Source organism: Stigmatopora nigra, chromosome 11, assembly GCF_051989575.1.
Source record: "Stigmatopora nigra isolate UIUO_SnigA chromosome 11, RoL_Snig_1.1, whole genome shotgun sequence".
Taxonomy (NCBI): Eukaryota; Metazoa; Chordata; class Actinopteri; order Syngnathiformes; family Syngnathidae; genus Stigmatopora; species Stigmatopora nigra.
In genome coordinates this window covers 7,174,008-7,186,295 of record NC_135518.1, presented here as the reverse complement: position 1 = coordinate 7,186,295, position 12,288 = coordinate 7,174,008, and the positions used below count along the sequence as shown (strand labels likewise).

At 41.0% G+C, this 12,288-nt stretch overlaps 1 protein-coding gene across 7 annotated transcripts in view; it reads right to left on the bottom strand.

Moving 5' to 3' along the window:
* Positions 1-12,180, bottom strand: part of arsh (arylsulfatase H) — an 80,836-nt gene extending 68,656 nt beyond the window's left edge. For 4 of the 7 annotated variants that reach the window (XM_077728618.1, XM_077728617.1, XM_077728614.1 and 1 more), the window contains exons 1-12: positions 12,088-12,180; positions 11,389-11,535; positions 11,204-11,325; positions 11,009-11,131; positions 10,502-10,704; positions 9,459-9,679; positions 9,235-9,371; positions 9,013-9,150; positions 8,454-8,613; positions 8,189-8,310; positions 7,607-7,958; positions 422-564 (exon numbers count right to left, since the gene is read on the bottom strand). In XM_077728618.1, the coding sequence (XP_077584744.1) occupies positions 483-564; positions 7,607-7,958; positions 8,189-8,310; positions 8,454-8,613; positions 9,013-9,150; positions 9,235-9,371; positions 9,459-9,679; positions 10,502-10,704; positions 11,009-11,131; positions 11,204-11,325; positions 11,389-11,535; positions 12,088-12,092 (1,812 nt within the window). In that variant the 5' untranslated portion in view covers positions 12,093-12,180 and the 3' untranslated portion in view covers positions 422-482. Of the gene's footprint in view, positions 1-421; positions 565-5,043; positions 6,107-7,606; positions 7,959-8,188; positions 8,311-8,453; positions 8,614-9,012; positions 9,151-9,234; positions 9,372-9,458; positions 9,680-10,501; positions 10,705-11,008; positions 11,132-11,203; positions 11,326-11,388; positions 11,536-12,087 lie in introns of those variants that run through there. The other 3 variants (XM_077728613.1, XM_077728620.1, XM_077728619.1) reach the window with 3 other exon arrangements.
* Between the last annotated feature and the right edge of the window lie 108 nt (positions 12,181-12,288).

Genomic DNA, 12,288 nt, shown 5'->3' with positions numbered 1-12,288 from the left:
ACTCTTTTGGTATCATATTTGGTGTGACCTACACTTACATCAAATCCAAGTTGCATAAATTGTATTTCCGGTTTTAAGTGACACTGTTATTTCATTGGTGATTATCAAAAGCAAAACATTTTCAATTCACACAAACTAACAAGTCACCTTGTGAAGCTTGTTTATATTTTCCCCATTTCTATTTGTTTGGCCTCTGTAGTTTTTTTCCCCTTAATTATGCTTCCCTGCTTTAGTTTTGAAATATTGGAATGCTGTCATTTGGTCAAACCAAAGTGTTCACCTATTGTTATTTAGTAATTATATTCTATAATCATTTTTGACAAAATCTCCTTCTGTTTCCATACTTCATGCTCCTATCCTCAGCTAATCCATCACTCTCCCCCAACCTTCAACACAGGCCTTGATGTTTGTGTCCACCTACCTTTCACCTCGGTGTTCCCTTCAACTCGAATGACTGTGCGATTTCTCCTCCATTTTCTAGCTCATCTGTTTTTTCCGTCAGCTCGTCCCACTCTCGCCTCGGAGGAAGCCGTCACCTTTGTGACACGGCCATCAGCAAGAAGCCTGCAAAGAAGCAAACAAATCATCAATAACCACAAACGTGATGAGCTTGCCTAAAACCTTATAGAGCAAATTTAAAAAGATGTGTTGGAAAAAAGAAAAAAAAAATCAATTAAAATATCTATATTACGCTCGAACCCAGCTAAAGTGTATTATTAATATCCTTACCTTTCCTTACTTTGATATTTTCTCACTCGATAAATATAATATGTTATCATTCCAAAACATTCCGTGTTTTTAACATCACGCATTTCTTTATTGAACTTTACTTCCAGTTAGCAGGAACTGCCTAAACTGAACATTTGTACACTTAAATCTTGTAAAAAGACATTGCGCCTTTCAAAATATTGACGACTGCCAGATAAATTAAAGACATCTGTGGAGTAAATCTCATGGCATTAACGCCCTTGTAAGGCAACATATGGTATGTGTGTGTTGATTTGTGATAAAATCTATGAACGTCATTTTTCCTTTCTTTATTTGTTCTGGAAATAGTATACACCAGGGGTGTCAAACATACGGCTTGTGGGCCATAAACAGCCAGATGACCAGACCAATCTGGCCCGTGGAGTTGAAACGATGATGTATTTTTGACACGGCTGCCGTGAAACCAGAATTTAGTTGTTGTGTAGTGGACTTTGCTTAATTTACGGTCTCATTCGTTCTTTCGCCTCTAGAGTCAAAACGTGCCATCAATGGTTGCCAATGATTCAACAAAGAACCTTAAAATGCGTGTAAACCCAGAGGAAGTAGCCTGAAAATGCCCCCAAATCAGCAGAAAGCAGCCACGAACAGGAAGCAGGCTGGGAATTCACAAATGCACTAAAAAGTCATCAGGTTTCCGCAACCTAACACTGACATTGTCAAGTCGTTCTTTTTTGGCACTCAGCTAAACTCGCAGACCCTTCGTAGAGGGACATGAGTCACTCTGGCTAAAGTCCATACGTCTGCAATAGACAGGTCTGCTCTGACAGAGGTTTGTGCGTGATAAGTCTTTCTCTCTCTCTCTTTATCGATCCCTTCGGAGCCATTTCGAGCTTCCCCATCGGAGTGCATCTCCCCTGCAGAGAAATAGATAAATCATCCGCAGTCTCCGAGCCCTTCTCCCTGAAGAATAACTCTTCTCAACAAGGCCGTAGAATGACTTGAAGTTTTCTGCATCTGTAGATATTCTCTCTAGATTACAGCTCACGTGACCCTTTCCTATGGAGTCTTCCTTCCGGCGGGGCTCTCTCTCAGATCATAAAGGCCACCCCAACCCACCCCTTTGCTTCATCGCCCTTCTGTCTTTCCCCAGCCAGAGGCCTTCTCTCCATCACGGGCTGTCTCGCTTCATCATTTCTCCTCCATCGAAACATCAATATCTCTCAATCTACTTCCTTCCCGCAGCGAACGGAGTGACCCTTCAGTCTTCTGTCGCTCCCTCCGCCTTTGCATGACTCCCCATTTCGCTTCTCGCCCTGCGGGTAAACATGACCGGCGCTTCGATTACCCTCTTGGCATTTTGTCATTATTATGCCCTTCCTTCCCCAACTCTCCTCCGTTCTCATCTGTCTCGAGATGACAAACGCTTCCATCAGTCGTCCAGGCGACGCTGCCTCCTTCCCTGCCCCTTTAGTGTTTAGCATCATCGGTCTTTCTGCTTCAGATAAGATGTCCACCCCTAAACATCTATCCTGCAATCTGCGGCGTAAACGCTTTAGTTGACGTTCAGCAAATCGGCCTTCAAAACTGGATTGTAAATGGACTGGTGCACTGTGGGCTTGTTTATACTCCGATTGGGCAGCGCCCTTAATGACACAAGGGCCCCACGCCGTAATGAGCAATTATTTTCGGTTCTGTTGGCGCGACCGCTTTGCTCTCAACCGGCAATACTGGCCGGTGGCCACTCGGTTCAGTCTAATAGGACATTTGGATAATGGCGATTAGAAATGTGACACTCATTTTATCTTTCGTGACAATGCATACAGACAAGGAGACTGAAATGGGATAGTGTTAAAAGCGGGAGTACAAACAAGCATATAATGGAAGTGGAGTCATCCAGATTTTAAAAACAAGTCGTGATGTTTGACTAAGAATGTCCGCCATGAAATAAGAGCCAATTGAACAAAGTAGTGAGGTTAATTCATGCAAGATTAGTAAGCGTTATCATACTTGCATTGTTTTCATTTTCTCATGTAACCGCATTAATTCCGGCGAGGAAGTTATCTCGCAAACAATGACGACTTGTCTAATCAAAATGCAAATGTGACGGGATTAAAATGAAACCTTGCTTTTGCCCACTTGTCTATCATGAACCTTTGGTTATCCACTGCCCTTGACAATAATACACGTCCAATCCATTTGAACTGGGAGAGGCTTGCAGCACTCCCGGTTCTGGATTGGACAAGTAATGCCGTCAGTGGCAGCCCCAATCGCATTAATAAATTAGAAATTCAGGCATGAAAACGTGTACTAAAAGTACATTAAAAAGTTAGACCTATTTATATGCCGCATCATGAACTTCATCCTTGCTTTGTGGCAAAGGACCGCTTAACTATATTTACATGAGATTCTCAAACAACGACTCAATAAGAAATTTAAATGGTTTCCTTTAAAATTTCAATAAAAATTGAGAGAACCAAAAGAAACAAAATTCTACCCAATACCTTGTTAACTCGTTAACTATATATACAAAATAGATGTTTGTGCTCCAATATCATTCAAAGTGCTTCAAAATCAACATTAACTTGCCTGAAATCAGCAAAAAGTGATAAAGAAACAACTCACAATCAAAAGCTAAGCAAAAATAAATATATATAAACCTATCACTGCGCTAAAATACACAGGAAATTATCCTAATGGAAAAGATGTGATCCCACAAAGCCTCAAAACATTCATGACATCGCCCATAATTGCCCTAAATGTGCAAGGAACTCATCCACATTCAACTCATTAACAATGATCGACATCCAATCCCTTTACACTAGAAAGATTGGCTCTGAATACTGAATCCTCGAAAAATTCAATGAGATTTCACATCACTATTCATCAATCAAAATCTAGCCGTACATCACTCACTGAAGAGTCAGAAATGTGTGTTCAGTAGAGATTGGAGTGATTCAAAACATGAGTCGCCAAGTCCTTAGTGTACCACCAAGCCTTTGCTACACTACAAGCTGACCTACTTTGAAGAAAAAGGAGTATTTGGGGGTCCGGGATTATAAAAGCGAGCTGTCCAAACCCTTGACTTTCCCATCACTAGCAAAAAACAGGCCTTTCATCACGTATTAAAGCAGCTATCGTAAAAACAAGGTGACTGACATCACTGGAATATCTGCAGGATAAGATGTAATACAGACAGAGGCGGCCTCGTATGCGTTTGAAATCAGGCGTCCAATATATGAGGTGGTTGCCTTGATGAAAACCTGCTATTTGCTCAAATGAAAATGGCTGCACTGACCTCTTCTCAATAAGCGAGAGTCATTCATCATTTCTGCAGCACTGGAGTGTTTCCGTTAACGTGGAAAAGTAGCACACCCAGCAGAGCTTTATGAGCTCACGCTCCCAGCCAAATTCTGGTAGATAAAAAGGTCCAGGAGATAAGCTTAGCCCGTGTGTGTGTGTGCGCAGAAAAGTAATTGTCCCATTAGTTTGCTTATTACGCTATCTGTTTCTCATCAACTCCACCTCGCTAAATATTTCCTGTAAGAGAAAAAGCACATTTATAGCATCAACGATAGTGTATGTGCGAATACAAATGTTCAATATAGTAAGTGTAATACTGCACATAGTGAACATGACAAAATAATAACGGTCTTTACAGGGGAGGCTTTTTTTTCTTAAAATGGAACTTTAAATGACCAAAAACTGCTGTTTTGCTCTCCTGTGGAAGTTTGTGAGGAAGGGGTGGTTAGATGTGGGTAACATATACTGGCGGATGTGCTCTGATCAAAATCAGGTGGCTTTGAAATGTGGACAAAATCAGATATGAAACGTCAATGCAAGCTTGACAACATGGAAGTACACCAAATAGTAGCAAAAAATGACCCAAAAAACATCAAAAATGACTTGAAACAAAGTACTGATATATTGAAATGGCAAACCACATTAATCGTATTGAAGAAAAATAATTACCAGTAGAGTAGAGTGGAGATAATCTAATACAATGCTTTAATTATTGGTCTTTTAATGTTTCCATAAGCTTGTGGATTTACTTACTCGCTACAGTTCCATTAGCGTGAACACCAGCATATAGGATAAGTGGCACTTTGAAATGTACACATAAATAGCCCAAAGACAAAAAAAAAAATAGAGAGTGCCACTTAGACTTTCTGCATGAATCCATTTGAAGAGTTATTTGTGGGAATATATGAAGACCGGCTGTTAGGGTTAGCACTTAAAGTATACATACAAACAAAGTAAACATGTGCAAGAATGTACCAGTGAGGCTGATTAAATGCCATAACACTTTTTCATAATCCATATTTTTTTATTGAAATATTTGTTTTCCATTACTCATGCATTTGCCATTAGGTGTGAGCTCTCATTTCATGTAGAGTAAGATTGCAGGCATCCAGTTAAATGGATTGGAGGACGTCTATTGCCATCAAGGGCAGCTCAAAGAAAATCCACATAAAAATATATTCTAAAGCTTCACAACTATGTCTCAACTGTATTCAATAGTGTCATTCTGGAAAGAACCTCATTAATCATACAGTAAGCCATATTCAGCTGTTTAAGTATTCATATCACTTTTTTTTTACATTATCATACTGCATTTGAAATAAGCTCACAAGGTAATAGTAGGAAGGTGCAGAAAAAGGTCTGGGTTAGGTGGGCTATCTCCCTCAGGTCACATCCAGCTTTTCCTCACATCCCCGCTATTTCAAGACGCCCTTTAATATTCCGCTTTTCTCTCTCCGTCTGTGTGTGTGTGTCAAAGCGGGTGTTGCAAAAAAAATGCTTTATGGCTTCTCCTGCAAAATTGACCTTTGCAGAAAGTGGCCTCACCCGCTTGGAACATAATATACAGAGATGCGTGTGTTTTTGCTGCACGTGCGCCTGTGACATGATAAACAACCTGCATCCTTCCTTCCTTCCTTCCTTCCTTCCTTCCATCCCACTAGTCATGATTAACATTGATGCACGGACGAACGTTATTAGGGACGCTCGGCTGCGTGATTTACGTGCCGGCAGATAGAACAGAGAAGCCGCTGCAATGAACTTCAAGTGGATTGGAGGCACTTCTCTCCAAGGCCAGGATTGGGTGGGTAGTAAATACTGTGGCTGGGAGCGCAACGATTACTGTAATGATGAACGTGACGTTAGCCTGACTTTACTTGCAGATGCAAGCGGAATATCTGCAGGCAACATGGAGGAGGGAGAAGAGGAGGAGAAGATGAAGAGGAGTTGGCGGAGGTGGAGGAGAAAAAAGGAGGAGATCGGGGATGGGAAGAAGAGCAATTATTGGCTTCTGCTGCAGCCAACTCTGATGTTTTGACAGTCAGCCACTGCTGGAGGGGGACAGGCCAAGTGCTGATGATGATGAATGATGACACTGAGGCTGGAGAGGTTCACACAGTCTTTACAGTCTTTTATTGGGGAGGATACAGTACGGAGAGCCACGGGGGGATTCTTACGGGCCCGCCGGGACTATATCCGCCCTAGCATTTTGGAGTCTTTCACTAGCTGAGAGTTAGCTCAATGAAAATTCCAATGCCGAAAAGGGCCATAACCAAGTGGAGGGTTGGATGGAGTATGTTACAGAGAGACCAAAGTGCAATGTCATGCATGCACAGGCATCTCTTCCCTTTAAATTTGCGTGGAAAACTTAAAAAAATAGTTCATACGTCCTTATTTCTAAAGATAAAATATAATATTTTCAATGATTCAGATTTAAATGAATGATGAGATTTTTTTCTTGTATCGATGCTCACTATTAATGTTGGAATGTAACACGCTTGTATCGACTCCGCAAGTATTTTTTAACCGCTGTTATAATTTTGAAAACCATCACATATTTAAAATGATTTCTGTTCATTTTAAATCTCACATTCTGTTCATCTTTCGACAGGGATGATTTACACATGACTAAAATGTCTTGTGTCAATGACACAAATACACAAAATAATCATGAAACAATCATTTGCTGTCGCAACACTCAATTTGTATTTTTGGTCGTATGGTTGTTTGTTGAAAATTACTATGTGCCCCATTAGCAATAGACATAAGCAAGCAATAGCAATGCAAATCTTTCTTAAATCATTATAAAAAAAGAAAACATGTCACACAATAGACCTTGTTGCTAAGCAAAATCCATCAATTGCAACTATTAAAAGCTTTTCAGGAAAAACTGCAAATAAAACCTTGAAGAATTCACACAACATACTGTAAAACAGTATGCATGGCAACGCCATGCAACAAAATAGCTACATTAATTTGTTGCCAAGCACTAGTCAAAGAGGAAAATTATTTGTCACTTGCGTTAAGTTGGCAGTATCTCTTCAAAGATACCCCAAGCTCTTAACAAGATCTCATATTTTGGAACACCATTCATCAGTGAATGATCATTTTTGCTGCCCTTGACAGCAATAGAACACCACTGTATTTGGATTTGACATCTATGAGCGTCAATAGCTGCCTTGAGATACCATGGATCTCAAAGACCCTAGAGCACAGGTGTCAAAGTGGCGACCCGGGGCCAAATTTGGCCCACCGCATCATTTTGTGTGGCCCGGGAAAGTTTTAGGATCGAATTCAAATGGAGTATTGATGTATATTAAATTTCCTGATTTTACCCCCTCTTAATTCAATAATTGTAATTTTTTTAGTCTTTTTTTCTGCGTTTTTAGTTCAAAAATCATTTGGTAAAATCTAAAATCACCTGCAGTACTAACTTTGTATGTAAGAAAAGCATTTACGTTTTACTTTTTATCTACTAATCCCCCTCCTATATCGGAGAAATGTTACCCATTCACAGTCTCTCTCTGCCCTCTACAGACAAACATTGCAAATTACAATCTTCAATAAAACACACAAACAGGCAAATACTGGTCTCAATTACCTTGTGTCTTCTTTGCAGGAACAGAAGGGGAACGTTCCACAACAAGGCTGAAGCCAGGGCCTCCACAGAATTTTCTCCAAGGTAAGCTGATTTGGCTGCTCAGCCGTCAAGGAGCGCTGATGCACTTGTGCAGCTTCGGCGACCTGACGGAGGGCCTCGGCGTATCGAGGCTCCGTGTCGGGCCCGAGCGGACGAGACTCCGAGGGGTCTCGGGAAAGGTCAAACAGAAGAGGAGGGTCGTGGCGTGTCACGTGAGTCCCATGACAAAGGCAGATTTTTGTGTCGTAGCAGCCGCCAGCCCCCGGGGGGGAGAAGTTTGGGGTGACAAAGTGCACCTTAAAAATTGAGTCACCTGTGAAAAATGACAGGTTGATGAATTTGAAAAGGGGGAGAAAACACCGAAATTACAACATTTCTCTGGGAATTTTGGACTTAGTAACAAAAATCTACAAGTTAGGGAAGACTGTAAATGTTGCGTACAGTAGCTACAATGGTATACAAAAAAAAGTCTTATTTTACTGTGAACAAACTGTATTGTCTTGGCTACATGCAAAAAACATTAGAAAATGGGACTTTACTTACTGTCTCGTGGGTTCCAGCGTGCTGCATGAAGATGGCTTCCACAGTAATGAAACATGAACTCATGCTCTGATCGATCCACCTTTCCTTCCAACAGCGGCATGAGGTTATAACCATCTAAGTGTCTGCAATTGAAACTTACATGAGTACAGTCACAGGCTGTCATTTGCGGCAGTAGAAATCCAATCCATTTGGACGAGGAGAGAAAGAGAGCCCTCTCAGTACGCCCAGTGGATTGGACGTCTAGCGGTGCCAATGGCTTGCTTACCTATCTGGTTGGAAATCCCCAGCCAAATGTTTCAGTGTGGGGTATATATCCATAAGGCTAGTAGGCTCATCCAGTACTTGCCCAGCTTCCAGTCGACCCGGCCAGCGGAAGATTCCGGGAACCCTGATGCCGCCTTCCCAGCCCCCCATGGCTTTCCCACCTTGACAGGACAACAATGGTTTCAGAATAAGTCCTGGAAGTGCAATCACTAGATTGAAGTTAGGTGCTGTTTGTTTCAGCAGCCACCTCATTGGTTGAACGCATTTTCGGTTAGTGCGACTTATACTCAGGTGCGACTTAGAAACCAAAATATATTGTATTAACTGAACTTTTCACATCCTTGCTGAACTGCAAACAGCGTAACACCCACCAATAACTAATCCTCTAATCGAACTATTAAATTCAAATGTTTATATACGTCAAAGACACAATGGTTCACCAATTTTGTTATACGCAGATCTGTAAGCTGGTCGAGTGATATTTTTATCGTCAATTCACGCCTAAACATGACACTAAATTTTAGACTTGAAACATGTTTTGAAAGGCAAGGCAAACACACCTTTATAAATGCCATTCCATCCTCCACTTTGACCAATCAGAGGATGAGACTCTTCAAGGTGTCCACCATGATCTGATGTGAAGTATATCAAAGTGTTGTTTGTCAGGCCCAATGAATCTACAGTCTTGGTAAGTTCACCTAGAAAAGAACATATTGCTGATTATATTTGGTCAAATGTTGCACTCTTGTGAAAATTCTAAGTTGTAATTATTTCATGCACACCAACAATCCAGTCCATTTCTTCTACGTCATCGCCGTAGCAGCCGTGGCGGCTTCTGCCGGCAAATGAGGGTGAGCGGAAGAGCGGCGTGTGGACGTGAGCCAGAGAGAAAAATAGAAGAAATGGTTGACGAACATTCCTGGACAGATGGGGGGAAAAACACACATGAGTGTGTGTGCACATGCTGTTCCCAAATAACAGAATGGGTGCCTTCTGCTGTTCAAACCTTTGGATGAACCGCTGTGCTTCAGTCAGCAACCTGTGAGGCAACGTCTCCATTGTCATAGGCTGCTCAATCACCTCCTGGTCCCTCATGATGATGCAGTTCCACCGGGGCAGAAATCCAAAGGGAACGTACCACACTGTGACCGCCAGGATGCCCAACGTAAAGACCAAGATGAAGAGCCGTAGGCTGATTTCCACCAGGCCGCCAACACGGACAAATACCTGGGTATGCAAGCATTATTTTTTTAATATTTAAAACAGAAACTGTTTTCAACCCCTTGATGCCTGAATGTACAGTGCCACTGATGATGCTAAATGTCCAATCAAGTTGAATCTAACCATCAATCTACATGGTATGATGACAATTAGGCGTCTGTCGAGTCAATGACAATGACAAAGCCTATGTCCGATAATATTATATATTAGGTAGTTGTCCAATCTATTTGACACGGGTGTATGGTTAGCCCTCTCACTGCAAATGGATTGGACATAGACGACAGCCAAATAATTAAATATAAATAAAGTATTAGAGGAATACATATTAAGTGGGTAAAAATTGAAGCAGAGTAAAATATACTGAAGGTAGAAAAGTAGAAAAATGTAATTTATTCCCTCCAATGCATTGAAATGCATATTTGATAAATGTTAATTCAGGCATCAAGGGGTTAAAGGAAAATAGTAGTCAATATATAGTAGTTTCAGTTGGATACAGCTGAACCAAACTTGATTAACTCATTCGCTGCCACAGCAATAAATATCAAACACATGTAACATTGAACTGGGATGCATGGCATTGAAATGATCATATTTACATCCCATGTTTTTTTTAAAGCTCATTTTGTGAAATAACACTGGTTCGTCTATCAATGTCAGTGGCAACCAATGAGTTGTAGTGTCTCCAAAAACATTGTTTGAACATTTAACTTTTTGCATACCACTAAAACAAGCCTGCATATGACTTGTCCAACTGGTACAACCAGGCTTACAACATGCAGAAAGACACAAACCTAAGGAAAAGTGAGGGAATTTCCAATTCAGCCTTACCATTGTGAAAAGTCCAACTGCTAACAACATGGACAGTTTTTGAAACGCGTTCTCCAGCCATGTCATGATATCCGATCCCATTCCTGGACGGCAGTTCTTGATTAAAGTAAAAGGCAGGCCGTAGAAGAAATTAAAGCCATGCTGATTGGGATGGTGACAGTGATCTCTTCTACGCTCACAGTTTAAACCTAGGTGCCATTTACCTGCAAAGCATAAGTCACATTAGTGCTGTGCGATATGAAAAAAATAATAATACTACATTTAAAAAAAAAAAAAAAAAAATTAAAAACCTGGTCAAAACATAGACTATCAAAATGCTCAGAGACAATTCATTTTACATTTTATTTTTCTGACCAGTTTCCCTATTAAATTATAAAGGATTTCATTTTGGGGGTTTGAGATATGTATTACCAAAGTAGAAATCATGCAATACAATAACAGACCACTAGATGGTACTTATGGACCACATTTTCGTGATGGAAAGTACTACAGTAAAGAAACGCTCACCAATAAGGCCAGTGGTGTACCCGTGTTGCTGCAACCTCTTGGCAAAGGTGGTCTCGTTGGGTGGGAGCCCCCCAGAGCCCGCCAGGAACAGATTTACCTGCACTGCGCCTGATCCCGCCATCCCTGAAAAGAACAGCATGTCAAGAAACAGACAATATACAGTAGAATATATCGTAATAGTCTTTGTTAAGAGACCTGAGCGGACCGCATAACGCCCAGTCATGAAAGCGGATCGGCTCGGGGTGCAAAGTGGGGCAGCCGCGATGTGCTGAGTCAGCTTCACCCCTTCGGAGGCCAGCCTGTCAATATTGGGGGTCCTGAAATGGCACGTTAGAGATTAGAAGACAGCTACGTGACTGTATCATCAATTTGGGCCTGACCTGATGGTGTTGTTGCCATAACAACCCAAGTCGCCGATTCCTAAATCGTCCGCCATAACCAGAACAATGTTGGGCTTCCTGTTTTCCTCTGCTGAAATCTCATTTGCTCGCGAAAGCAGGAGGAGAGCAGCGGCGAGCAATGGAGACCTTTAATGGAAATACATATTTTCAGCTTTTGACTTGATATTTTACATTTTGGAGTGAAATGATTGAAAACTAGAAAAATGCTATTTCTGGAGAGATTTTAGAGGAATGCTTTTCTCTCAGATCATTCAATTCCTGTAGATTTTCAGCCACTTGCAACTAATTTTTAGGCATAGATTGGACGTCAAGCGCCGTCAATGGCATGCAATGAGTTAACAAGGAAGTGCTCGAAAAACGAAAAGGGACCAAAAATGGACATGATCCATTAGTAAATATGCATTTTTTTCATTCCTGAATGAAAGAGTCTATTGTAACCCGAGAACACATGCACATTGTTAAGTAGTATAAAAAATGAATATAAAGGTATGATCGTGGGACCTTTGACACATTGTTAAACAGTCCCTATTCCCCAAACATTTCTAGATTCCCGATCAAAATATGTGAAATCCGTCCTAATGTCAGTGCCTATACAATTATGACAAGTACATATACGTTTTGGTGATATAGCTAGAGTAAATCAAACAGTGCGCACGTTAAGAATAAATATGGATTTACCGCATATCTGCAAAAGTTTGTGTGGAGTTCCTCCAGCGCGTGTTGCAGACGCGTTGCCGTTAAGCAGGCTCGTCTGTCGTAATGACAGCGGGACTGCCGTAAAAGTGACAATTAATACAAATACAACTGAGTGAAACTATTTCAAATACTAAAGACTTTATTTATTAATAAGATTTTTAACTTTACATTTTAAATATTTTG